This window comes from Necator americanus, chromosome III (assembly GCF_031761385.1).
Source record: "Necator americanus strain Aroian chromosome III, whole genome shotgun sequence".
Classification (NCBI taxonomy): Eukaryota; Metazoa; Nematoda; class Chromadorea; order Rhabditida; family Ancylostomatidae; genus Necator; species Necator americanus.
In genome coordinates, this window is record NC_087373.1 from 35,385,545 (window position 1) to 35,410,437 (window position 24,893).

The 24,893-nt window shown below is 37.9% G+C and overlaps 3 protein-coding genes across 4 annotated transcripts in view; 1 reads left to right on the forward strand and 2 right to left on the reverse strand.

Annotated features, from left to right (window-relative positions):
• The window catches only part of RB195_011992 (uncharacterized protein), a gene marked incomplete at both ends in the record, with an annotated part of 44,867 nt that extends 27,072 nt beyond the window's left edge, over positions 1–17,795 (forward strand). The window contains 10 exons of one of the 2 annotated variants that reach the window (XM_064193642.1): positions 416–558; positions 1,323–1,442; positions 5,229–5,323; positions 6,879–6,970; positions 8,644–8,785; positions 11,054–11,207; positions 11,735–11,868; positions 11,923–12,008; positions 14,454–14,574; positions 16,599–16,763. In XM_064193642.1, coding sequence (XP_064051225.1) covers positions 416–558; positions 1,323–1,442; positions 5,229–5,323; positions 6,879–6,970; positions 8,644–8,785; positions 11,054–11,207; positions 11,735–11,868; positions 11,923–12,008; positions 14,454–14,574; positions 16,599–16,763 — 1,252 coding nt within the window. Of the gene's footprint in view, positions 1–415; positions 559–1,322; positions 1,443–5,228; positions 5,324–6,878; positions 6,971–8,643; positions 8,786–11,053; positions 11,208–11,734; positions 11,869–11,922; positions 12,009–14,453; positions 14,575–16,598; positions 16,764–17,750 lie in introns of those variants that run through there. The other variant, XM_064193643.1, reaches the window with a different exon arrangement.
• A 602-nt stretch (positions 17,796–18,397) lies between these two features.
• RB195_011993 (uncharacterized protein) lies at positions 18,398–20,445 on the reverse strand (the record flags this gene model as incomplete). The annotated part of the gene is made up of 3 exons (XM_064193644.1): positions 18,398–18,493; positions 20,264–20,386; positions 20,443–20,445. 3 exons carry the CDS (start codon positions 20,443–20,445, stop codon positions 18,398–18,400), a joined length of 222 nt encoding a protein of 73 aa, XP_064051227.1.
• A 1,566-nt stretch (positions 20,446–22,011) lies between these two features.
• On the reverse strand, positions 22,012–22,500 carry RB195_011994 (uncharacterized protein; the record flags this gene model as incomplete). Its single annotated transcript, XM_064193645.1, has 1 exon — positions 22,012–22,500. The coding sequence occupies one exon, from the start codon at positions 22,498–22,500 to the stop codon at positions 22,012–22,014; it is 489 nt and encodes a 162-aa protein (XP_064051228.1).
• Positions 22,501–24,893: the final 2,393 nt, after the last annotated feature.

A 24,893-nucleotide genomic window follows, 5' to 3' on the forward strand; every position in this document is an offset into this window, starting at 1 on the left:
CTTCTGCACGCACCGCATCTTCCTAACCATTTTTTTTCAAGCAGTTTAACTGGTGGTTTGCTCAACAAAATTATTGAAACGTTGCGCACAGTTCTCACCGAAATTTTTGTTTCGTTTCTCGTATAGTTCAAAGGCCTCGGCTAGCCGCGTCGCGGTCGTCCGCGGCGCAACCGCAACGCGACGACAAAAAATGGAACAAAAATTTTGGGAAACACCACATATTGAAGCATTAATGTGACCTAAAATTATAATGGGTCACTTTTATGGGAATATACACTCCACAGCATCCATCTTAGTCGATTACCGCGGCGCCAATTTAATCTGAAAAGTAGATTTTTCACATATTCACAGTTATAAGTTTCTGCATTTACGTACTTTACACCTATTAACGACTATGAACGACTATACATTTCAGATCCCAGATTACTCCGCTAGAACAACTACGTCTTGATCCACCATTATACGATCGATTCGCACAACTTACAAGGCAATGCTGTGTTGCAGCACGTGATTGTTGCCGAATAACTCTACTCTCCAGCAGTAATTCACCGAAAAAAGGTATTCTCTTTCATATTCAAAGCTGTGCAAAATTGCGTGCAAATTGCAAAAGTGGATTAAGCTAAGGAGAACTCGTCCATTAATGGAACTGGATAGGTAGCAAAAGAACTCGTTACCACTGCAATACCTTATGAAATTTTCATGAGAATAACAGGAGAAAAATAATTATAAGAACTTTGTGTGCATAAACTTTCTATGACGAGAGTGCAGATCAAAAACTAAAATTTGACGTGTCCTTAGGGGAAAAAAGCGCGAAAAATAAATTTTAGAAAAATAAAATCAACCAATAAAATATCATAAAATAATAAATATCAATCAATAAAATGCCAAGGATCAAAAGTTGAAAATTCTCAACTAATGTGCTTTTCTGGATTGTTTTCCGAATACAGTAATCTTTCCAGCTCCAATTTTCGCCTAAATATCGATGTTTAGACCATAGATTTAGATATTAATGTTTGTTCATTTAACTAGACATAATGATTAATATCCTATACAATTATTGTTGTTTATTTAATAAATATAAATAAAACAAACAGATTGGATTTCAAAGAAAAAGCGATACAACTTTTTAAAAAATGTATTTATTGAAAAAATTAAAAACTAAACTATAAAATTGTATCTAATGTATTTAAAGCGATAATAGGCTTCTTCAAATTTGACCGCATGAGGTTGTTTTTTTTTGAAAAGTGACGCGTAGGTTTTGTTTGCGTTTTTGATTTTTCTTTGAATTTTCTGATAGTGAGGATTTTTTGAATTTTTTTCAGGATGTCCCGCCACATGGGATGGTTGGCAGTGTTTCGAGAACGCGGCCGTTGGTAGCGTCATTGAGGGTGGTTGTCCACCGTATATTTATGGAGATGGGGCTAGGCCAGACGCGTCACAACGTGAGACAAAGTTTTATTTATTTATTTATTTATTTATTTATTTATTTATTTATTTATTTACATATAACGCTACAAGCGTTACCACGTATGGCTAGAAAAGGGCGAAAAAGCACAGATTGACAGGAATAATCGAGCGGCTGCGCGTGGCGGTTCAGGAACGATTTATACTTTTTAAAAAGATTCAGATAACTAAATAATGATAAGCAAGTAGGCTTTGGTAGGTCCTCATGGGAACTCCTGGTGGACGTAGTCCTCATACCAGAAACGTTACAAGGATCCCGGCAGGATTACGGCTTAGTTCTGGACCCTAAAACTGGATGTTCGAGTAAAATTCATTTTAGATATGTGGAAGGGATAGCTCCGTACATTATTTTCATAATTTTCATTCTCCCTTCATTTTTATTCTATTTTCATTATTTGTTTATTTAATTTATTTTTCTGTCTATTTTTCATTTCATTTCATATTTATTTTCTATACATATTCTTAACTGTCCTTCCAAACCCGTATCCAATATATTTTTCCTTGCGAGGAAAAATAGGCGGTGGAAGTGGAATCGTCCGCGACTACTTCTTTCATCCGCCCTATCCAATGATATTTATTGATTGATTTGCCGGTGCAAACTTAGTGCATCAGCGTTTCGTTGTGGGACCACGACGATGTTTGTTGGATAAACGATTCCAATGTCAGGATATATATTTCCGCTGCATGACGTGATTCGGAACAATTTTTTATTGCAATTTGCATTGGATGCTAGAATTAGTCCTAGTATTCTTTGCTCTTTCATATATTCCTTTTATTTTTATTTTATTTTATTAGTCGTAAGATTAATTGTGCTAGGAAGAACGAAAAGTAAAAAAAACGAGGATGATGAAGAAGAAAAAAGGCGGGAATTGAGAAAAAAAAGCGAAATATTTCTTGCTTCCCTGATCTTTCTCTGTTCTCCCTTTGTACTATCCAACAAAAAATATTTCTCTGCAAAAAAATTCGTTTTTCTTCCCAAACGAGTTGAATACCCGGGTATTGGTTGACGGATGGCTTCAACTTAGCATATGCCTTTGTTTCTTGGATTCACTCTAGTCGTTGTTTATCCGAGAAAAGGCGGGATGTTGACGAGAAGACAAAAACAAGGAGCGATTATCACAGCGCCCGAGATTTCTCCGGACAACAACCAACAGGGATGAATGTATGGATAGAACACAAATAATAATAATAATAATAATAATAATAATAATAATAATAATAATAATAATAATAATAATAATAATAATAATAATAATAATAATAATAATAATAGTTATAACAATAATAAAAGGATAAAGTCACTGGCGTATCAATCCACTTGGGATCCGCCAACGGGTTTTTATGGCAATTCGTAATGAGGTTTTGGAACGCGTACTGGCCCATACAATGACTTCCGGGGGCCAGCCGATGACCAAGTCAGTGTTTTTGTCCTCTCAGATAAGTCTAGTACCGATTTATCCACGTCGGAGGGACGAAGCGCTTGGTTTGCACCAGGGCGGTTTCGAACCGTCGACCGTGTGGCTGACAGCAGACCCCTAACCGACTGCGCTACCCATGCCCATGATAATGATAATAATAACAGCAAAAATAGTACTAGTAATAATAGTAATAAAAAATATTAGAGGTTTGGATATGGTCTGGAGGGGTTCGGGACCTAAATAACGTTGGCCGGACTCACACACGGAACCATTTAATCCATGCCCGTTGAATTTATTTCTCTATTTTTTTTTTACCATTTATTAGGTTGGTCCGAAAGTCTTTCACCGGAAATTCTGAATCGAAAATTATTTTTCGATATCCAGAATTTTATAGGCGTTGAATTAAAATTTTCCACACATTCTGACCGCTTAAGTCTACTCTTCTCAGTTACAGAAAATAGCAGAAGCAGTTCGCCTGAATCGTAAGAAAATTACCCTTGTTGCTTCATTCCACTTTATGACAATCCCCGACTTCACCTCACTGACCTCACTCACGAAAATCCTTACACGGGAAAAAAATCCCGAACTTGGTTGTGAAATTCCACTGTACCCTGGGAATTCTACTGACTTGGCCACGTCTGACCACTATTTGTTTCGGCACCGAATATGGATCTACGAGAGCAAACAGTCAAGGATCAGAAAGAGTTGGAAAGTGAGATTTTGTGTTTCTTCGACTCTCGGCTGCCAAATTTCTGGAATTTTGGGATTGATAGTTTAGTAAAGCGTTGTTGAACATAGGTAACAGATCATGATGGTCCGCTATTTTATTGATTGATATCTATGAACAATAAAGTTACAGTTGTTTGAAAAAAGCTTGAAATTTGATCCCAACACTCTCGGACCAACCCAATATTTACCGGATTTCTTTGGGACCTTGTCTTTTGCACATTCTCACGCAATCGAGCGTAATTATTTAATAGATGAATAAATAATAACAAATTCTTCTCTACAGACAGGTTTTCGACAATCTTCATGTATCTTAAAAGTAGAATTTGCTTCAAGAAAGCAAATTTCCGTTCGTGGACTTCAATTTTTTTTCACACGCTCTCCGGATGCTCGACGCTTATTTGCCATTTACGAATTTCATTGCGGTTTTGTTGACATTCCCGCGGTGTGGAGCTAACTGAAAGTATCTGGTTACAGAAAATATTCGTGGTCTTCAATGGAAGAGACCAGAATAGCGAAGAAGATTATTTGGGCGCGGTAGGGAGAAAAGGAGGGAGATTTAAGGAGGAATAGATTTAGAGGAGAAAAAAGTAGGAAAAAAGAAACATTAAGTGGGAGAAAGGGCAAGGAAACGGCTAAGGAGTTTTATTAGTTGAAAGTCAAAACTAATTTCAAAGAGACTTAAATAATCGTGATTTAAAACTACCGCGCTTTCTTATCTCTTTGCAATCGAATTTTGACGCTTGGAATCGACCTACGTATTCCCTAAATGGAGCCTAAATCGACCTATATAGAAAAGCAGAACTAACACAAGAGGCATTTCCGGAATTTATGTAAAATACTTACGAATTAGAATGAAAATTCCACTGAACCCTTCTTTCAAAAGATTCTGTAAAATATAAATAAATAAATAGATGTTAAAAAATTGTTATTGCCTTACGTTACTACTGCATAAATATTTTATTTATTTATTTATTTATTTATTTATTTATTTGAAAACACCCATAAGTGTGCCAGAAAAGAACGTTGCTTCATAACGTTGCTTAAACGGTTAATCACCACTAGGGGAGAATAAGTACCATATATTGGGACGAACTTGAAAAAGAGCATATCAAGGCAGAAATCCGGTTAGCTATTGTCCTAAAAGAAGAACAGATGGAAAAAAAAGAAACTAGAACTGTTGGCTGTTAAAGACGGATCAATCAATACTTTTTCTGGTCGCTGTTAGAGGAGGAACTTCCTTGCGGTTTCTGAAAGAGTGAGGTTTAGGCCTCGCTCAAACCTGGAATATTAAGGACATTTAATTTGGGCAGCCTATTTTTGAATACTTTCGAGTTGATTTGGACTAGACATAAGTTTAGCAGGAAGTCAGTTAATCTATAAATTATCCCGTAAATTAAGTAGGTAAGTAAACTTAAGTTACTATGTATTCCAGTAAGTTCCAATAAATTAATCCTTATAAATCCAGAAGTAGTAAGAATTATCAAATTTTCTCCGCTATTTCCAAGCCGTCGTGGATGTGTTCGCTGTTTTCCTTTTCCATAGCATTCATTTCCTCAATTTTTTCAGCATTCACGGTCATTTTTGTCCTTTCATTCATTTCTCTCCGCTTTTTTTTAGATTCTCGTAAAATGTGCAGCGATACCGGTTGGGTAAGTCGTCCGGGCACCGGATCCGAATGGACGGACTATTCGGGTTGTAGTATGGATCAACAGGTATGTTGTGTTGTGCTTTTTTCGCATTAAGATCCTCTTAGTCATGTGAATATCACGTGAATAACCCTGTATGATATACTTTGTGTCCCGGCTAAAGGTCCCACTCTGATTTCTCTTTAAAACTCGGGTCCTCTAAAAATAGCTTTGAAAATATTTCTAGCAGTAGTACAATTTGTGGTGTATGAACGAACCGACGTTAACTGCTTTGGATTCTCTCACGGGGGTGGGTCCGTTTGCAATTACGGGACCGACGGCACATCGTAATTCTACGTATGTGTGTGTGTGGGTATATAGATAGACCAACGCTCGTGCAATGTTGTCAATTACGCGGATGTTTCCGAGGAGGAGGTTCATGAACCTAAAAACGAGCCACAACCGAATCCATAAAGTTGAGGGAATTTCAAGGAAATCGCGATCTGCGAAAACTCGAAGGGAAATGCTAAAAATCTTTGAAAAATTGCAAAGATCTATCTAACTAATTTAATAAGTTCTTAATTATTTTCTAGAAGAGACCACCTTTTTTAGAGAAGAAAAATCCAATCCAATTCAAAAAAAAAAAATACTCGCGGGAACTCGAAGGCAGATCCCGAAAATTTTCGGGAAATCGCAAAGATCTATCTAACTCATTTAATAATTTCTCATTTTTTTGCTGGAACAGACCGCCAAAAAATTCACCTTAAAAGAAAAAAACCAAGAAAAGGCTTCAACTCCAATTCATCTAAAAATGTCAACACATTTGCTTGCATTGACACGGACAACGAGTATTTTTGAGAAAAAAAGGATTATTTCTTTTTTTCTTTTCTGGAAGAAAAGGAGATTCGATAGAACTACTTATAGTTCACTCAAAAACGACGCAAAAGATCGAAATTTCCTAAAGTTAAAAAAAGTACTTTTAGGTTTTCTGAAAATTATTTAAAAATACTGAAAACATTCCAAAAAAGATTGTTTACCTCAAAAAGACAAAAAAGAAGAGAAGACAGGAGGCAGCAGAATCAAAGAAGACATAGAACAAAAAAAAAAGGAAGGTCCCAATCAGAATCAAATCGGATCGGAGAAGAATGTTCGAATAATCTTCGTCAGTGAATTTTTCATGTCATGACCGATCCGAATCAAAGATGCAGATTTATTAGATTTAAAAAGAGCGAAAAAGAAAATTTTTTCTACTACCGTAATGTGGTTTGTCAAGCTTTTCTCTTTTTTTGTTAAATGAAAACTGTATACTGAAAATACTGAAAAACTGAAAATACGATACGATTTCATCCAGAATTTGAATGTTTACCTTAATTTAAAGTGAAAGAGCTCCTTTTTAGAAACTAAATAAACTATAACTATCCATAAATAAACATAAACTAAAACCTAAACTAAAACTAATTTTGTTTGCAAACTAGATATAAGGAAAATAAACTCTATATAATTTTCAAAGCGAAGAAATTCTTTGGAAACTTCGAGAACTTTGGTCTTTTGCGTTATTTTTGAGTGAACTACATACAAACTAGTTCTTTCAAATCTCCTTCTCTTCCTGAAAAGGTCAGATTCGATTCCAGCGATCTTTCAGGAAGCTCAAGCAAAGCTATTGGCTGGTATTGTTGCTTTCTCAATAAGTGTCATCTGTCTGATTCCTGCAATATTTATATTATGGTTCTTCCGGTATGTTTTAACTATAATTTTATTGTTGTCGCAAAGATTTTCTCCTCTTGATGGAGATTTCGAGAAAAAAAAACACGAATATTGCCCATGTTCGACTGTCTTTGATTCTCCACGTGTTGAAACATAGTTTTTAATTGATTTTCTTGATCAATACGATCAATACTAATCTTGGCTACAGCTCAAGAAAACCAATTAAAAACACGAATAATTTTATGGTTAGAGGGATGAGAATGAGAAAAAAAGGCAGGTTTCATAGCAAGAAAAGGAACTTCTCGCCAGAAAAACTTGGTCCTCAGTTTATGTAAGGAAGAAAAAATGAATTTCACGTTACAGGCGTTCTTTTCAGAAAAAAAAAATCGGACCAGGTTTTTTTGCCTACTGTACTTTTTCATTTTTGAGTTGATTTGGAAAGTTTTGCATAGCAAAAACCTACATTTGTTCTCTGGAGAGTTGAAAATAAAATAAAGTAAAATAAATAAATAAATAAATAATAAAATAAAAATAAAAAAATAAGCACATCACGGTGTGAGATTTTGACAATAAACTTGTATTTTACCATATATTTCGACATACCGGATCTGATTGCAGCCCTTCCAACATAAATTCGTTCTTTAAAAAAATTATAGACTCCGTACTTTCACGAATTCTGAAGTTTTAGGGAGCGTAGAGGTGTAGAATTCATTTTTGTGTTTTAAATTGCAGATTTTCCGCATTTTCGCCTTACAGTGCAATGTTTTCTGAAATGGTTATCCATCTCTTCAGCGGTAATTAATTTTTAGTGAATAATATGTTGACTTAAGATTTCTACTGAAAAAATGATTTAAAAAAAAGAAGAGAAAAACAATTCAAAGATGAGCGAAGAAAACAACAAAACTACCATACGTAAAAAATTTCGAAAGTAAAATTTTAAATTATGTATTATTTACGACCTGATATCACGATATGTATCGTGTTGTATCGTCCTATTTTTTACGGCAGTTTTACTTTAGCTCTCCACGTATGTAATCGATGATTACGGTATTTCTGCTTCGATGTTAATTTTGACGTTTCAAATTTTTAGCGACTCTTTAATATTAGCCTTAGCTATACTGTTAATTTCGCGTAAATTCCCCATTCGATTACGGTATTTCTGCTTCGGTAGTTGATTTTCGCACGTAAAAATGATTCATGAGTTCATCTGGGAGTCGTTTTTCTCTTCTTTTGCTACCAATAAGTGGTTGAGATCCTCAGAAGGAAGAAGCGGTGCCTTTCCTAACCGATCGCAGATGTAACAGGGTTCATGTTGAAAACTAGACAAAAGATGTTCTATACAATTCTTTGAATCTACACTAAACTGACCTATTATCCGAATAGTGAATACATAGTACAAAATACCTTTATGATCCACCGTTTATCGGACCTTCACGATCCATTCCTAACTATCGATCGATAGTTAGGAAAGGTCATTCAGCAAAAAAAAACCTACAATTTTACATAATTCAGCTTAGTTGCGCATTTATTCTACAGTAATTTTTATATTACAATTAATTCAGCTTAGTTGCGCTTTTCATCTACAGTAGTCTTTAGGAAGAATACTGATCCAAAATTCCTCCTATATGGGGAATATCTGAATAAATGGAAAGTTATATCTCGGAAAATAGGTTCAGGGAAAGAATAAGTGTTTTTTTTTTCAGACCGATTCGACATCAACCAATGTTTATTGTACATCGTCATTTGCTCATTTCATTCGTACTCTCGGGTCTACTGTATCTTTTCAATTGTTTCTTTTTTATTGTTGATGGTGCACCTGGTATTGGACTGATATTCGCTAATCATGTAAGTAATAAGACGTCGTGGATGTGTGTGTGTTTTATCATGGATTTCCCTTAGATTTCTATTTTCTTGTTGTGGTCCAACGAGGTTTTGGTGGTTAGGTTTTATTTGTGCCTCTGGGGTTTCCAGAAAGTTTCCAAAAACCCCGTCTTTATCAGAGGCCTGAAAATGGTTCCATGATGATGATCTTCAGCATATTTCATTTTTGGTCTAGGCCGCTTCTGCATAAATTTTGCACTTGCAGGTTTAGCCTATTGTTCGTGAGATCCTCTATTATGTCCGCGTCGCCCACACCGACACATACGCGCTAACAATGGCCGCCGGCGGCCTTATTTCCGTCGATGAGCGTTACATCGCAGAAAATTGCTACGTGTAGTTGAGGGATATGCCGAAAATTTCAGCATGGTCCCCTATTTAAACACTGACTGGGTGAAGCGCCCTGCTTTGATAAATCCGCTTAGGACCCACCAACCACGTTCACACTTCAATTCAGAATCATTCAAGGCTCTCTTAAGAACTCATGTGCAACCGTACAATGACTTACGGTGCTACCCGATGTGTCAGTGACTGTATCCTCCCAAACAAGCCTAGTGGGGAATTTGTTGACCTCGAAAGAATGAAAAGCTCGCTTAGCTCCGCTTGGTGCGATTCCGTACCATACAGTCGGCGAGGTCGCAGACGGACCCCTTACCGGACCCCTTACCGGACCCCTTACCGATTGCGCTACACCCTCTTCGACGCAATGATACGGGACACGTTTTTTTTAACAACTGCGAACATTATGACTCATACAGGAGCACGCTGCAGGATAAAAATACAATTTTTTTTCTGAGATATGTAGTATACTTCTAAAGTAAGTAGTATACATAGTTCCTTGACTTTTCTTCTGGAACACTTCATTAGAGTAATACTCAGCAATTTTAATAATAATAATAATAATAACTAACAATAATAATAATAATAATAATAATAATAATAATAATAATAATAATAGTAATAATAATAATAATAATAATAATAATAATAATAATAATAATAATAATAATAATAATAATAATAATAATAATAATAATAATAATAATAATAATAATAATAATAATAATAATAATAATAATAGCGGGCGGGTGTGGCGCAGTCGGTTAGAGGTCCGTTGTAGCCACACGTTCGAGGGTTCGAAACCGCCCTGGTGCAATCCAAGCACTTCATTCCTTCGCGGTCGTTAAATTGGTACCAGACTTGTTTGGGAGGATAAAAACACTGACTTGATCATCGGCTGGTATCTTTACTTTATCCTTTTTTAATAACAATAGTAATAGTAATAATAATAGCAATAATAGTTATAATTCTAACCGTAATAATAGTAATAATAATAGTAATAATAACAATAATAGTAATAATAATAGTAATAATAGAAATTCTGTGGCGTATCAATCCACTCGGGATGCCCAAATGCGTTTTACCACAATTTGTAATCGTTGGGGTTTTTGTAATAATAGTGAATAATAATAACAATAATAGTAGTAATAATAATAATACCGACAATAATAATAGTAGCAATAATAATACAGACAAAGGAAAAAAATTGTAGGAATGAAATTAGTTGAAAAATTAGTAAAAATGCGGGATAAAAAATCCCCACGCTTCTCCTTGTAGCGAAAACGCAGAGATCACATCGCATCCTGCCTGCTCTCATCGTGTTAATCATTAATTATGTTAAAGGACCGAATATACAGTAGGCAATATGTTTATTAGTGAAACAGAAATGTGTAATTCCGGTACATATTTTTATAATGGACCATAATTTGCGGAATAATGGAACTTCCTGAGATTTCCACTAATTCAGGAATTATTTCTAGACGTCAGGAATTATTTCCGCCCGTCTAGAAAGCCGAGCGAGAGTATTTTTGTGGACGAGTTTACGGTGTTCGCGTTTACCAGTTGCACGTGTTAATACACGTACAGTGGACGTGCTAATACACGTACAGTGCACGTGTTAACACACGTACAATACACGTAAACACGGGCGTATTACATGAATGTGTCGTGTTGTGCTATGTAGCTGTAAACTCGTACCATGAATTGATCACGGATAATTCCTAGAGAGCCGTGGAAAAAACCGACGGGGGTATTGTAACGCGCATAAAACTTCATTTCGCATAATTTTTGTTGTAACTCGTCCAAACCCATTCGCAGAATCTCCACATGTGCGATTTTATTGTTTTCCGCTCCTGTTAATCACCCAATCAAACTACAAATGACTCTTTTTTTCAGATCTCATGCCGTTTGCTATTTCTCGTACAGCTTCGTTTTCTTCGACTCGCCACATTTAGCTGGATGTTAGCTGAAGGGGTCTATCTTTTTCGTTTATTACAAAGCGATAGCGCTGAAGGTGAAGATCTGATCGTCTATAAAGTGCTATGTTGGGGTAGGTTTGGATCTATCGATCAATTTAGTTTTATTCGAATTAGAAACTACTTGTCACGAAATCGACAATGTTTGGATCTTACCACGAATAGATAGGAATTTAGCTCGTAATAAACTAGGAAAGAGCGTGTGAAACAGCCCCATGTGATCCCGTCTCCCCAACGATGCAACTTATTACGCGTTAGAATGCGGGCAACTCATCGTCGTCATCTAACCTGCGCAATCCAAATACTTAACTCAAACAAGCGGCATAACCCACTTTCGCGCAATAGTGGACGCATTGCGACTTGCCTGCGTTCTATCTCCCGTAAGAAGTTGCATCGTAGGAAAGACGAGACGGCACGCCCTGCATGCAATTTTACGCTATTTCTCTAAGGTACTAGTGGGAATTGAGCGTCGTAACGCTCGTAGTCGTGGACGATACCCCTATCCCTATCTCTACGTGGGGAACTTCCAACAATGTCAATTTTGTGGTTGACATTGCCTCTCAGTTCCTCAGGAAAATTCGAGTTTTCCTCTCTTTTACAGGAGTTCCAGCCGCGATTGCCATTGTATACGGTATTCTTCGTGAGAGTCTCGATAGCAAAGGTTGTTGGGTATCCCCGTCGGCGAATGGCTACATCGAGTCCAGTGTTACTATACCATGTATTTTAGCGCTTTCAGTAAGTTTTTCTCGGATTTTCGGGCGTCCTCCATTAATCACTAATTGCCTCCAGGTGAATGTTGTGCTTATGTCGAGAATACTGTACATTTTGGTGAAAAAACTTCGGCATGATCCACATTTGGAACGTATGCAGTACAAGTAAGTGAGAACTAACTTTTTATCCGTTCCGTAAGGAGAACTGTTTGTTTGTTTATTTATTTATTGGAATGTGCTGTGAAAAGAGTATCGAGAACTAAACAAATAGGTGGACAAAAAGAGCTCAACCAGAAATATCTGAGGAGCTGAGGAGCTTCCAAAGGGTTCACAGTGTGGTTCTAAACGTGCATGACGTGAGGGGATCGCGATCGCAGATCTGATGAACACGTGATCGCAAGGATTGTGGGAGGTCCTGGCACGAAAGCGATGGACCCACAAAGAGCTAACCACTGACCAGTATCTTCTGTCCAGTTAAATATCCTAGAATTTAAATAAACTTGGCAACTTGCTGGAGAAAATAACCATTTGACACAGTTCTTCGGGTCGCCACGAACACAGTCAGCACTGTTAAGTTTTACATTTTTTTTTTTTTTTTTGTAGACTCAAATATTCCGATGGAGGGAAATTGAACAGAGAAAATAAAAACAGAAATAAGTTAAACAAAAAACAGAAATAAGTTAACAAAATAAATAGTAGTTCAAAATCGTATACAGTACTGTAAATATGATATTAGTACTGTAAATTATATAATAAAAATAGAAAACATGTGTTTTATTTTTAAAAGGAATGACCGCTTGTTCGAGATTAGAGGAGAAACAGGTCATTTCATTGATGAAAAATGATCTACAGTACACCCAGAATTATAGCACGTACATAGGTGTTGATACTTATGTTTATCTAAGGAACCGCGACGCCTTTGCGGCTGGGGTATAGTACAGGGTAGAAACTGTGCGCGTGTGTCCGATTGTCTGTCTATCTGTCCGCATGTACGTCCGTTCGTTTGTCCGTTTGTCTACCTCTCATGAAAAATGGGTGTGTAAGTTTCCGCGGACGCGTCGCGGTTCTTCGGATCAACATAAGTGCTGGGTGAGATTATATGTTGATTTGTAAAAAAAACAGCCTCTTATACAAATACGAATCTATCCTATAATTTTATTTCGGAATTCATATGATTTTTACGCTATTCTATTAAACTACGGTAAATGATTCTCATAGAGTGCATTTTTCCCCGTTTAATACCGCGAATCATCTCAAATTTCAAGCGCTTAGGCGGATTGAGTTTCACAGCCGGCAGATGAGCGATTCATGGGTTTATGATCTTCGTGGATCTCATAGTTTTTCCTAAATCTATATCCAGGGAAAGATTTCGAACAGACAACGACATTATTTAAAGTGCTTACTTTAATTTTTAATGTAAATACCTTGTCGGGCTAACTTCTTTTGAAAAAAAAAAGACCCGACAAATAAAATTCCGTTCTTTTCGTCCCATTATCATTCTGGTCCCGATTTAATGGATTGTTGAATCAATGCAATCAACGCTTAAACGCCAACAGCTCCCTTTGAAAGTGGGTTTTTCAAGCGTTTTCTCAACGGTACGGTAATTTTTCTTGATGTTCCAAGAAATGTGGAGAAGGTTTTCATTTTGGGGAAGCATCCTGATTGATTGGATTCACACTGATTCGTTTTATTTCCATTGAAAGCGATAGGCAAATCGACGGAAATGAGATAAAAAAATTAAGTAAATATTTCTAAGAAAATATATTAGAAATAGACACAATAATAAGTAAATAACGAATAATGCAATAGTAAATAATGCATATGAGTAATTAGATAGCAATAAATAAATATTTAAAACTGCATAAATATAGTGCAAATCTGAAAGATTGAATAAAGATTAAAAATATACTATAATAGACGTAGTAATAAGTAAATAATAAATAATATTATAGTAAGTAATACATATAAGTAATTATTTAGTATTTCTTAAACAAATATGATGCAAATCTGAAAAACCACATAAATGTTCTAAAAAATATATTACAAATAGACATATTGATAAGTAAATAATGAATAATGTAATAGTAAATAATGAGTAACTAAATAATAACAAATAAATTCTAGAACAAAAAGCAAACAAAAACAAATAAATTCTAAAACAAATTTATTCTAAACTAAATAAATGTAAAGCAAATCTGATCGTTGTAATTATCGCCGAACTCGGGAGCGGGGACAAGCTGATACAACCCCCAAAGGTAAACAAGCGAGAGTTTTTCCGGGAAAGAAAAACTATTGGTTACAGAAATGAATCCTGAATTTTAAAACTACTTTTTAGAAATCTAAATAAAAATTAAAGTAGATTACGGGTGGTTCCTGCAATAAATCAATAAAATTAAATTTTTTGACAATTACTTTTTCATCTATGTTATCGTTGAGGAACGCAGCTTTACACAGAACATGGAAATAAAGAAAGTTTTTCAAGGCAATTCACGGGCCTGAGGAAATTCAAAACAAATAATATTTAGAAAAAAAAACGTACGAAGTAGTAATGTGCACTGTGTAAATATATAAGGATTATTTTATTTGCCTATTAATACGCTTGATTTTCAGGAAAGCAGTAAGAGCTGCAGTGATTCTAATCCCTGTGTTCGGTCTCCAATTCCTGTTCACAATTTATCGCCTTGAGGATATTACTCATCAAGTGATCAATTTAGTTATGGATGGTTTACAGGTTCGTCTAAAGCCGGTTACGATACGCGCAACTTTATATTTATCAGTCATACTTCAAAAAAATGATAAAAAGGAAAGATTGATAAAAAGGAAAGAATCTAAAAGAATAAATACGTAAAAGTAAAAGAATTTTGTTTTATAATTCGCATGCTGGATCATAGATCCTATTCTTGTCCTACATCCTATAATTAATCAGTTTCTCCGCTCTTTCTAACTTTAGCCCGAGGATGGATGCTGGAAACCCATGAGCGTAGGTAACGGGGTGGCCGCCAATCGATCGTTTCCGATCAATGACGATCTCAGCTGAAGATCATCCATGCGTTTCAAATTCTTCTTCTTTCCGCAGTAGATCGAAAATCTTTAGCTGAACGTCTCAAACTTAAATATAAAGTTCAAAATAAAAAATAGAAATAAAATAAAAGTAATATAAAATAAAACTTAAATGAAAAGAATATAAGCATAAAATTACAGATTTGTGTAGAAATTTTTTCTTTCAAAGACAACAACAAAAAACATAATCAGAAAATTAATTAACTTCGCCTAATTAATTAACTAGAGTAACTTTTTTTAACATGAATACTATTTCTAGCGACTTCGAATCCGAAAATTGTAGGTTCGAATCCTGCTTGGGGTCGAAACTTTTGGAATGTTTCTCTGAGTAAAAAGTCTGGACATAGTTATAGTTCCTGGAACTTTTTGGATGGAATACGCCGAAAAGAGATTTCTAAAGAAAAAATTGACTAGCCAAGTATTGTGGCCTTATGGGTGTAGCGTCAGATTTCGGATCCAGACGATTGTAGGTTCGAATCCTGCCAGAGTCAGAAATTCTGTTTCCTTCAATCTCTTCTCAGTATTCTTCTGATTTTATAGTTAGAAATTTGGATATAATATCCTGAACGTTTTGAATGGAATATTTCACAGGGAGATTTCTTTAAAAGAAGAATTTTGAGTCCTAAAACTCGAAAATTCCAATTCCAAAAATTAAAACTATGCCCAGATGTTTTTCTCAGAGAAACAATCTAAACGTTTCAATCTTGGGAAGACTCGAATCTTTGTATCCAAAAGCTAAAAAAAAACATTTATTTTCCACTACTAACGAGTTCTGGTGAACTAGCAACGGAAAAAAATCCAAACGCCAGCACCACTGAGGAATTGTGTAATGAATGAATTCAAAGAAAAGAAGAAAATAAAACGTCGTTATTATTTTTCTCACGAAAGAAAGGAAAAAAGAAACAAGAAATTAACAGGTAATGGTTCGAGTATTTCGACTCTTTACAGGACAGTCCTTGCCCTTGGGGCACGAGGTCACGGAATATAGGCGGAAATGAGCAAGTCGTCATTAACTATTTGAGTAATTTTTAATCTTTTACTGCAGTCCAGCTTAATTTAATTATTTGTTTACTTGTTTATCGATTATCTATTTACTTATTCGATTATTATGCCCAATGGCGTGCCAAAAGAATTTGACAAGGACGAATACAAAAATATACAGTAAATACATATTAAAAGAACAGCAATACAATAAGAATAAAATTTAAAATAAAAATGAATTTTATAAGAATAAAATAGCACATGGATCAGAAATACTCTCCTTTCGATCATGAACCCAATCTTTTAAACTCTGGCAATATCACTATCGATGCACTGGCGAAGACAAGAACAACGTCGACGCGAATAGCGTTTTTGATGGGTATTGATTGATTGTGAACGCGTAGCGACGATGGCGGCGGCTACGATCGTTCTGATCAATAATACCTATCCAAAATGAAATTGATCTACCCTGACGTCGCCACCTGAGAACGTCTCGGACCAAAATGACCTGAACGCTGGTGCAATTGCGTCGAGGGTTATGCGCTCGCGGTAGGACCCTCATTAGCTCCAATCAGACTTCAGATGAATTGAGCGGAGGTTCTATCGCGCCAGTTCGTACGCAATTGCACTAATCGTCAGGCTTTTTCAAGTTAACCTTCAAGTCATAGCATGGAGCTGAGAGCTTAACTGAGAAATAACTGAATGAATATTTAGGGATGTGTTGTATCGATCATATTCTGCTATACGAATAAATCCGTTTGCGATTGTGCACGAAAATGGTGGAAAGGTGTACGGGATTCACGTTCGATTGAAGCCGATGTTCGAACTCGAATGAGTATACAAGGCGACGCTACGGTAACACTACTCAGAAAACGCTAAACGGTCGTGATTCGCTAGACGATGTTGTTTTTAAGAATAAATAAATATTTTTCTTATAGTTATTTCATGAACAAGCCGTAGAGAAAAGAATGTTGACATTATATTAAGTTTTCAGCGTTAATTATGCAAATATTCAAGGAAAATCGAACCCTTACACTTCCGAGAAATTACAGAGAATTTTTCTATAATTCTATAATTCTATTTATATCCGGCTTGAACGAGCTCGGGAGTTAGTAGCCTCAGGAAAAATTTCTTGGCATTTACAAACCAGAATTCTTCACAGAAACGTATTATACGGTGAAGTAGATGAGCATGAGGTTCATCATTCGGAATTGATCACCGCTTCGATCCATAAAGTCGTTAGTTATTCTCTTTTGTCTGCAGAAACTAGATTTTGGCGTATTTTTTACAGTCATATATAGAGAAGGCAGTGCGGGTGTAGTATGGCGGTTAGAGGTTCCCCTTCCTGCACGATCGATCGGAGGTTCGAATCCGCCCTAGTGCTCACCAAGCCTTTCGTCTCTCCGGGGTCGATAAATTGGTACCTGGACTTGTCTGGGAGGATAAAAGCACTGACTTGACACATCGGCTAACCACCGCAAGTCATTGTATAGGCCAGATACACGTTCGTAAACCTCAAACGATTCTGAATTGAAGTGAACGTGGGGGCGCATCCCAAGCCGATTGATTAACGCCAGAAACTTTATCCTTTATTATTTATATAGAAAAGGCTATCGTGATCCGGCTATAATCATTAGATTGAGAAGAATGCATTTAATCTACACCGTGCAACTCCAGAATTTTTTCGTGAACGTGAGTCCTTCACATCGAGGATCGTGACTTCGGCAGCGGCAAATAGCTGAACCAATGGCTAGCGATTCCATCGGATAAAGGATAAGGATAATTGTTGCGGGACGTTGATCAAGCATCCTTGCGCGGACGCGCCTACGTTACGTTACGTTCGACTTCAATTCAAAATCGTTTAAGGTTTATGAAGATATGAACGTGTGTGCAGCCATAAAGTCTATTTAGTTTGGCCATCGGATATCAATACCTTTTTCCGGAAACAAACACACGTTTTCCAAGGTTTTGACGAAGAGAACTTTAATAAAATGTGCTGCAAGATATACGTAAACAGTCGACCGAACACAACAAACTTCTACAAGGTTTTCTCTTCATAAACAAAATATTATTGTTGATAAATATCGGGATAATATTGTAAATGCACCTTTTCCACAACCTTCTCAGCTGAGACCGAAGTTTAGCATAGTTATTTATTGAAAATAATCCTTCCATACTCATTTATACAATTTCATGACATGAAATCCATGAAGCTACACAGTTTTTTTTTGTCTCAGCATCTTTTTTCTTTCATAAGTTCTCTCAAACACTCACTTAAAGATCACTTGAACAATTATTCGAGTAGGAGTTCCGATCGAAATTCGGCTATTCGGCACTGTGATCTCGAATGAGAATGTAAGAATTCGATTGTTTGAAACGAATGCCGGCATGCTGTGTTCCTCGCTTACGCAGTTTGGTTTTTCCAATGGTATTGTTTGTGTGTTTTTTGTAGTAAAACAACAGTATCATTTCGCTTATAAACTTTATTTCTTGAACCAACAAACATTAGATTATCATTTGATCACGTACTCTGGTTTCCCTTCACATTTCACTCTCACAGACTTGATAAAGTGCACATTTTTCTTCGCTACACGAGTAAAATTCTTCATCTGAAACTCGCAATAAAATTTCGGACATTTTTTCCCATTTCTTTCTCAGATATTAGGTTGGTCCGAAGGTATTGCACCAGATTTCAAATAACTATAACTTGATTATCCATAGGTATCAGTCAACAAGATAATGACCATCATGATCCGCTACATATGTATAACATTTCAGTAGACTGTCCAGAAGTCCGGAACTTTTGCGACTGCAATTAGAAAAAGCGCAAAAATCGCACTCTGATAGAACGTTGTTGTCCAGCAGAACTTCCCAAACTGCAATTTTTTAAAGAGTAAGCTATCCCATGTGAGGTCTTGTTGTGAAGCTTAATATTTCCATCTCTTTTTGATCATGGATTTTTCCTACCGTAAATGCAGCTTCAGTGCTCGAAACAAAAGTTGTCAGACGTAGGCCATGTCAGGAAATGAGCAGAGTACGGCAGAACTTCCCAATCGGCAATTGTCAGAAGAGTAAGCTTTGCCACGCCATTGTTGTGAAGCTTAATCGCCAGAAAATTGGTTAAATTGAAACAGAAAACATGGTTAGAAGTTCTACCGCGACCTGTTTATACTGCTGACTTGAACCCGTTTGACCACCATTTGTTCTGGGAAGTGAATCTGCATCTACAAGAAAAAACCAATCATCAAAGAGAACTGGGGAATGGGATTTGTCGCGTTCCCGGGTGATAATCTCCCAGGTTCAGCTCCGGAGGCTCATTGATGTGTGGATCCCGTGAGGAACTGGCACTGGGATCCTAACACCCCTGGAAAAGCGGTCTGTGCAGATAGTTGGGGCTAGAGTTGATCCGCACATGGTCATGGTAGCCACTAGGCCTGCGTACAGCATCGATGGTCCACGCTATACCTCGCAGGATCACTACTTGCGGTCCCCAAGGCTACCGCCATAGTTTTCTGTAAGTCACCCTCATTCTGACCCCATGCCACCTCATACACTAGGCTTTGGCACTTGTACGGTACCGCTGGCCGCTGCCCCGCGGACGCTTGGAGCCTGGGCTCTTTGAGCTCTTTGCAACACAAATATACATTTACTACATATATATGGATTGCTTCGCCACTCTCCTGTGTACTCGACTGCATACAGTACACGTTGAGTTATCACTGGGTCTTCATCTCACTCCACACACATATACATACTACAATACTAAAAGGGCGAGGCCTAACCAGCCAACCACTACGGGCCCGGCAAGTACAAATCCCCGGACGTATGAGCGAAGTCTGGACACGGCAGCGTGTGCTCCACTCCGCCAGACAGCCACACGGACACCGGTTACCTCCAGCTCGTAGTTCCAAAAGGGAAGATGGTACTGCTCGAAAGTGGCGCTGTTGTTTGTAATCGATCGCATCGATCGTATTGCGCACGAGACGGAGGAAAGCCGTAGGGTCTTTCTCACCTTCGCGGCACGCGTCCTTTAGATATTCTGAAGAGGAGTCGCGTGGAATCCTCTACAAAATTTCTGCCCTTCCTCGGCTCGCAGCTGCAAGAGTTCTGAGTATCTGCAATAGTTGATAGTCTACTGAAGCGTTACATATACGTAGTAAATCATGGCGGTCATTGCTTTGTTGATTGATATCTATGAATAACAAAGTCACAATTGTTTGAAAAATCTATGAAATTTGCTGCAAATCTTTCGGCAGTAATATTTATGTATGTAATAATATGAAAACAATTATGTACGGTCATTTACGAATTGCAAAACTGAACTGTAGAAACAATTCTTACAGTACCAATGAAAAGGAAGGATCTATCACAGCACTTACCGTATCACAGTCCATACCAAGCACATTGAAAACAATGGCTAAGTTCCCGTTGTTGTTCTTCGCGGTCACATTGACCAAATCCTCGTCATAAGTAGCATCAAAGATTCGAGCATAGTTTTTCAGCTAAAACTACAGGGCTATTTACACTTGTTGAGAATTTTGTTTACAAAAATTCCCACCATTGCTCTAAATCCTTGCAGATATGAGCTAACTGTTAATGGATTATGATTTTTTTCCGTGATTAGAGTCACTTCAACCTGTTCAACATTCCGTTTTTTCTCAGCGGCTGCAGTCGTCGTGGTTCTACGAACGGCAGGGGCCGGGTACAAGGGAACAAAGACTGGGAGACAAGCCTTCAAAAAGTGGTGATGGCCAATATTTAATAATACTAATAATAATAACAGTAATAATAATAAATGTTCAATTCAATTCACAATCTAATTGACCAATTCTCTCCACAACTAAATAAACATTCTAAACCTACTTTCTCAACCACTAACGTAGCGACTGCACTGAACGCTGACCTTGATTCGAAGAAGCCTAGCAGGGACCGCTGACTGATCGATCCGGAGGGCGATTGCTCTTCTGGTTCGAATGTCTCATTCGGACCAGTAGAGCAATCCGAGATATGGTGCGACTTTCCGCACCTCTCGGATGGCTCTTTTGATCCGAATGAGATATCCTGGTTATCGAGAGACGTTCGCACTTGATGTTCATTTTAGGGTTCTTGGCTTGAATCCAAAACGCCTCTAGCGAATTTCGAGCCAACGTTTGGGTTCATGCGCCGAGATCTCAGTCCCAATTTCAGGAATGTCCTCGGCCTTTTTTTTTTGTTGTTTGGGCTTCTAAAGTTGTCCATCCCTGTAATACTTTCTTTTCTTTTCGCTCTTATTCCGAAAAATAGCAGTCGCGCCGCTTCACAAACATACTCCTCACCAGAACTCCTGCAAGAAATCGGGGGGATTACGTCGGATCTCAAGTAGTCCTCTGGTCAATCTGTGAGACGAATAATACAGTTTGCTGTTGTACAGATGGTGTCGTGCAAGTGATTCCGAACTACCTGACGCTTCAAATTCTTCGGTTGTATTTCAATGACGAAACTGCCTAAGCAAGCCTTTTCTTCTCAAACACCGTCTAATGGGGGATGCTTGTTTCATCGGAGATGTAACGAAAGCAGGGGAGTACCCTATCTGCAGTGTGGGTTCCCAACTGTCGCGTTCGTGCACTTCCTATCCGTCTTCTCTCAGACGTTTATTTCATAACCTTTTGAAACAGCAATTTTGCGAGCGAAAGTGAACAATTCCCCTCCCTCTTCAGGTACACTGCAAATGATTTTGCCGCACGGAACACGTTGTTAATTGCAGCTTTCTTCATTCGTAGTGGATGAGCAGAGAAAAAGTGAATCAAGATGTTCTTTTTCTAGGCATGCAGTATAGGGTTTCCTTTGGTAAGCACCGTTCGAGATGCCAACCTGGACGCTTAAAAAAGGATGCCAATTGTCCTGTGGTTTCCTCCTAGTGAGTTTTATGTGTTCAGGCTGTCGGTTCAACAAGTCAAAGCATTTTTCCATCTCCGCTTAGGTGGTGCAGATGACAAAGCAATCGTCGTTGTAGCTAGAGCAGAACAAAGGACGAAGCTCTAGAACAGGTAATTCAATTTTGGTCATACAGGAAATCACTGGGCCAATCTCTGCTCCATTGCCAAACCTCTAACTTGTGCAAAGTAATTTCTGGACCTTCTTCTTCTTCCTAGCGTTTGTCCCGCGTTGTTGCAGGGTCCGCTTTTCTGCTTCTTGTCTTCCATTTGGTTCTATCCATTGCATCAGCCGTACACAAACGTGCATCTATCATATCCAGCTTCACACGGTCTAACCAGCGAATCTTTGGCCTCCCACGCGGCCTCACTCCTGAAACGTCGAGCTTCAGTGCGGTTTGGGCCACAGAATCTTCCTCTCGCCGCAAGACGTGACCGAACCATTTCAGTAGGGTCTCCTTCATCTTCTCAGTTATCGGGACAACGCCGAAGATGGAGCGCACAGTGTCGTTGGATACTTTCTCTTTTAGCGTTACACCTATTGTCCACCTTAACATCCGCATCTCCATAGCGTGCAGCACTCTTTCCAAGGCTTTCTTCGTCGGCCAGCATCCGTAAAGGGCAATAGGACGCACAACCGTCCTGTAGATCTTCGACTTCAGTCGAACAGGGAGTTTCTTGTCGCACAGTACCCCTGTTGCCATTTTCCACTTCATCCATGCAGCATTAACACGTGCTCGACCTTCTTGATCAATGTCGCCTGTGGAAGTCACTTTGGATCCAAGGTACTTGAAACAGTTCCTTGTTTAATTCGGTGCCATCGACACGAATTGAACCATCCTCTATCCTTGGTCCGCACTCCATGTACTCAGTTTTGTTATTTTGATATGTGTTCTTCAGAAAGTAATTTCTGGACCATCTGAAGATTTTGCAGTCGAGGCAGGACTTGAGAAGAACCATCAATTGGAAGATTCAGAATCCATATAAATTGATGGCTCCTATAATTTCTTTAGACTCAGTCGTGCACAGTGAGTATTGTTAAATAATTTTATTGGCTAACGTAATTCCAAAACGTTAGGCAATAAAATTACTTAACAGCTTCATGTATAGCTTATTTTAAAAAAAAATTAATACACCTTACTATGCAGTGATTCTTTGAAAGTCGAAATTTTCTGATAATAATATTCTCCGCTACTCCGATTAGTCCCATCAACTCACCCATGCAAAGCTAATGAATGATAGAAGGATGAAAAGGAATATCATAGAACTCAAAGACGACACAGTACGCTATCTTTTTTGGCTTTTATATTGCTGAACAGAAACGTATGTATGAAAAACGCATAATCCAATAACATGATACATATACGAGCCCATAACTGGGTTTTGGCGAAGACAAAAAACCAATATTACCCCAATCTGCTTGCTTTAAATATGATCGACAACGACCCACCCGGGACCTGTTCTCTTTCGACGTGTTTTATATAGTAACAAGCTTATCCCTTTCTCTTCTTGCTCGAGACATTTTTCTGTAGCTAATCGCAGAAACTGTTCGATATTTCTCGAATTCTGGGGGATTCGGGGGAACGTTTTTCTTAGTCAATTCACTTTTTCTCGCTATTAAACCGATTGATTAGAAACTACTTATTTCTTTATTTACGTACACCACACCTACACTACAAAAAGAAACAACATATCATATATAGGACGGCGGCAAGAGTCTTATCGAGTAGCCAGGAAAAAATATCGTCGGTAAATCTGGCCCATAAGGTGGCAATATCCAATCGGTACCCAGCTATAGACTATAGACATATTTCTCGAATTCTGTGTTTCTCGACAACCACGACACCCTTCGCGAAGATCCAACGTAGTGGATGGCCCAGATAAGATCCCGTTCTGTTTACTTTACATACCTGATGATATAAGCAGGGCGGTACGGAACTGTCTGCGAAAAGCGCGTCTACAGAACGACGTGAGCGTTGCGGAAATACCACCAGCAAACCTCAAGTGTAAGCTGATGCGTAATCGTTTGTCATCAAAAGTGCAGTGTCCATAACTATGAAACAGTTCGCAACGTCTCATTTACTCTTTTCCAAATCCACATGAATTAGTTGCGCGATACCATTGGACAACGGCACAGCAAATGCTGGACCCGTCCCAACCTATTTACCGATTTGCGGCGCCAGCACACCAACCTGACGCTGTGGGACTCATCTTACCCCATTTTATAGGTTTCTGGTCCCAACGCACCAATCCGACGTCGCAGAAAACGTCTCACTTCATTTTACTCGTTGCTAGTTGCTGACGCTCAAATCCGACCTCGTGGGACCCATCTCACCTCATTTTACAGCTTTCTGGGGCCGGCCAACCAATTCGACGGCGTAGGGACCGTCACGCCCGTTCTATCAATTTTTGGCTCAGGTGCACAAACTCGAAGCAGCGGCACCAGTCCTAGCACTTTTTACCGCTTTCTGGTGCCGACACACCAATCCGACACGGTTGTACCGGTCTTACTGCTTTCTGGATTTTTGTGACGTACATTTACACACACGTGATAGAATAAGCCTGTTATTATATAGCATGATCCTGATTTTACAGGGATATCTGTCTTCAGGAAATCAATAACTAAAATTTTAAAAAAAAGGAAGAATCGAATAGCTCCTAGGAACAGGAAAAGCCCTTCTTATCTTTTCTAGGCACGAGAACAGACAACGGGTTTCTGGACCCACTGAATCTCCTGGTAGGTAAGTTCGGCTTAATTTTAACTTCTTGATAAGGTTTAGGATTCATTCCCAGGAAATGATCCGTCTCACGAAAATACTGAAACCGTAAGATGTTCCTGAATAATCCATAGTGTAACCTAGTCGAAAAATCTCCATACAACTTCATTTCAACCTTCTTTTTACAAGTATTGGTTAGTAAAAAAAATCATGAATGACTAGACAGAACCAGGATGGAATCATTATCGTTAGGAGTTTTTGGATGATGGTGGCATGATTATTACAAGAGAGAATTATAAAATAGAATATTTGTATGTATATAAGAAAATTGAACGGGGCAAGCATAAGATAGAACAATGTGTTGTGTAGCACGAACGTAT